Source organism: Erythrolamprus reginae, chromosome 13, assembly GCF_031021105.1.
Source record: "Erythrolamprus reginae isolate rEryReg1 chromosome 13, rEryReg1.hap1, whole genome shotgun sequence".
NCBI classification, from domain to species: Eukaryota; Metazoa; Chordata; class Lepidosauria; order Squamata; family Dipsadidae; genus Erythrolamprus; species Erythrolamprus reginae.
The window spans coordinates 16,023,557-16,025,393 of record NC_091962.1 but is presented as its reverse complement, the minus strand read 5'-3'; the positions used below and the strand labels follow the sequence as shown (position 1 = coordinate 16,025,393).

Here is a 1,837-nt window from a genome sequence, read left to right as displayed (position 1 = left end):
CTCTTCTGCTGAAGGCAACCGAAGCCCCTTCCCCAGCACTTCCGAGCCACCCGGGGATCTTCCGCCAAGACCCCTGGCAGGACTTCCATTAGTGAACAAGGGGAGGGGGGCTCCCCCTTTCCTCTCCCCTGCCCCTTCCTGGAGGGAACCCCCACCTCTGCTTCTCTCCTGACCCACGGCTAAGCACCTAGAGCCTCCGTGACCCCCCCAAATGTGGGTCCGAAGGAGCCATTGCAGGCCCTGTAGAAATCTCCTTGTGGGTCCAGGTTTTGGGGGCACCCCCCTTCTGCAGCAGCGGGGCCTTGGTGCCCGTTCAGCCCCTGATCGGGAAGGGAGCTCTGCAGGGTCCCCTGAACCAAACACCGCCTGCTCCTCCCCCCCCCTCCCACCCACCGCCTTTGGCGACAAGCAACGCGCCCTGCCCATCACTCAGATGAAATCAATTCGTCCCCCATTAGACCCATCCAGGCAGCGCTGAGCCCAGCTGGGCAGGAGGGGCTGGCCCCATTTACCCCACAGATGTGATTACCGAGGATTCAATAAGGCTTTTGATTAGATGAAGGTGGGCACTTTCTTCCCTCTCGGGGGGCCCCATCGCTCTCGCTGTCGCCCCCAATCAGCCGAGAGAGGCCGAGACTGGCAACCGAATCCAAACGGTCTCCTGCCCAGATCCAGTGGGCAGCGGGACCAGGACAAGGGGGTGGGGAGAGGTAACGAGAGAGAATGCCCCCCCCTTCCTTGGACGGAGACCTGGCAGACCCCCCAACCTGCTGGGGGAGGAAGGGGAACTGGATCCCTCCTGGAAGAGACCACTCGGAAAGAGCCCCCCAGGTCTGGTTTCTCCTTCCAGAAATGGAAAAATGGACTTTCGTTACAGAAGAAGATCCAGGATGACAGACTGCCAGGAAGGACCTCTGAAGAGCCAAAGCCTTGAAGTGGGGGAGCACCACCTGGGAGGCTGGAGGGTATTTCTGGGCGCCCGTATTTGGGGGTCCTGCCCTGAGCAGACAGTTCAGAGGCTCCGCATGGCCCCCCCAGCGCCCGGTTTTTAGATCCGAGCAGAATTTGAGCAGAGAGGGAAAGCAAGAGATGGTCCCCACGCCCCCTAGGTTTTATACAGGACCCCCAAATTGGGAGCAAGCGAAGGGAGGCCCCACAATCCAGGGCAGGTGAGAATTTGGGGGGTCACTGTGGATTCTGAGCAGGGGGGGGGAGAAAGGCAGATAGGTCTCCCCCAAATATAGGAAAGAATGGGAGTGGTTTTTATTTCATTCTTCAGCCCACGGTCTTCGAATTCATACAGACATCTAAACACCGAGAGCTCAGCCAACTCCTTTGAGGGCTGGTGGCCCTTCTGGGCTTAAGGGGCCCGATCCCCACCTGTTGGGGGAGACAAGTGGGGCAGGCAGGGTTAGGCAAAATTGGCCTCCAGCTCCCAGAATCCCTGAGCCAATCATGCTAGGATTTGAAGTCCACAGGTCATAGAAGAAGCCAACTTGGCCTACCAATATTGTAGTCCAACCTTCTGCCCAAGACCATAGAATCCTAGGGCTGGAAGGGACCTTGGAGGTCTTCTAGTCTAGGGGTAGGCCAAGTGGGCTCTTCCAAGTGGACTTCAGCTCCCAGAATCCCTGAGCCAATGGGTGCTAGCTCGGGAACCCTGGGAGTTGAAGTCCACAGGTCATAGAGGAGCCTACCCATGCGTCCTAGCCTGATCTATTAAGGTATATATTTATATATGTGAAATAAAGGTGATGCATGGTGTGATTGAATTGGTTGATTGATTTATAGATTTTAGCTGTAGGTTTTTTTTTTTAATGTATTAGATTTGTTTTAT

The 1,837-nt window shown here is 56.3% G+C and overlaps 1 protein-coding gene across 1 annotated transcript in view; it reads right to left on the bottom strand.

Annotated features, from left to right (window-relative positions):
- Positions 1-1,275: 1,275 nt before the first annotated feature.
- Positions 1,276-1,837, bottom strand: part of LOC139175485 (threonine--tRNA ligase, mitochondrial-like) — a 9,180-nt gene continuing 8,618 nt past the window's right edge. Inside the window, exon 8 of the mRNA XM_070766610.1 lies at positions 1,276-1,380. Within this exon, the coding sequence (XP_070622711.1) occupies positions 1,276-1,380 (105 nt within the window). The remainder of the gene's footprint in view (positions 1,381-1,837) is intronic.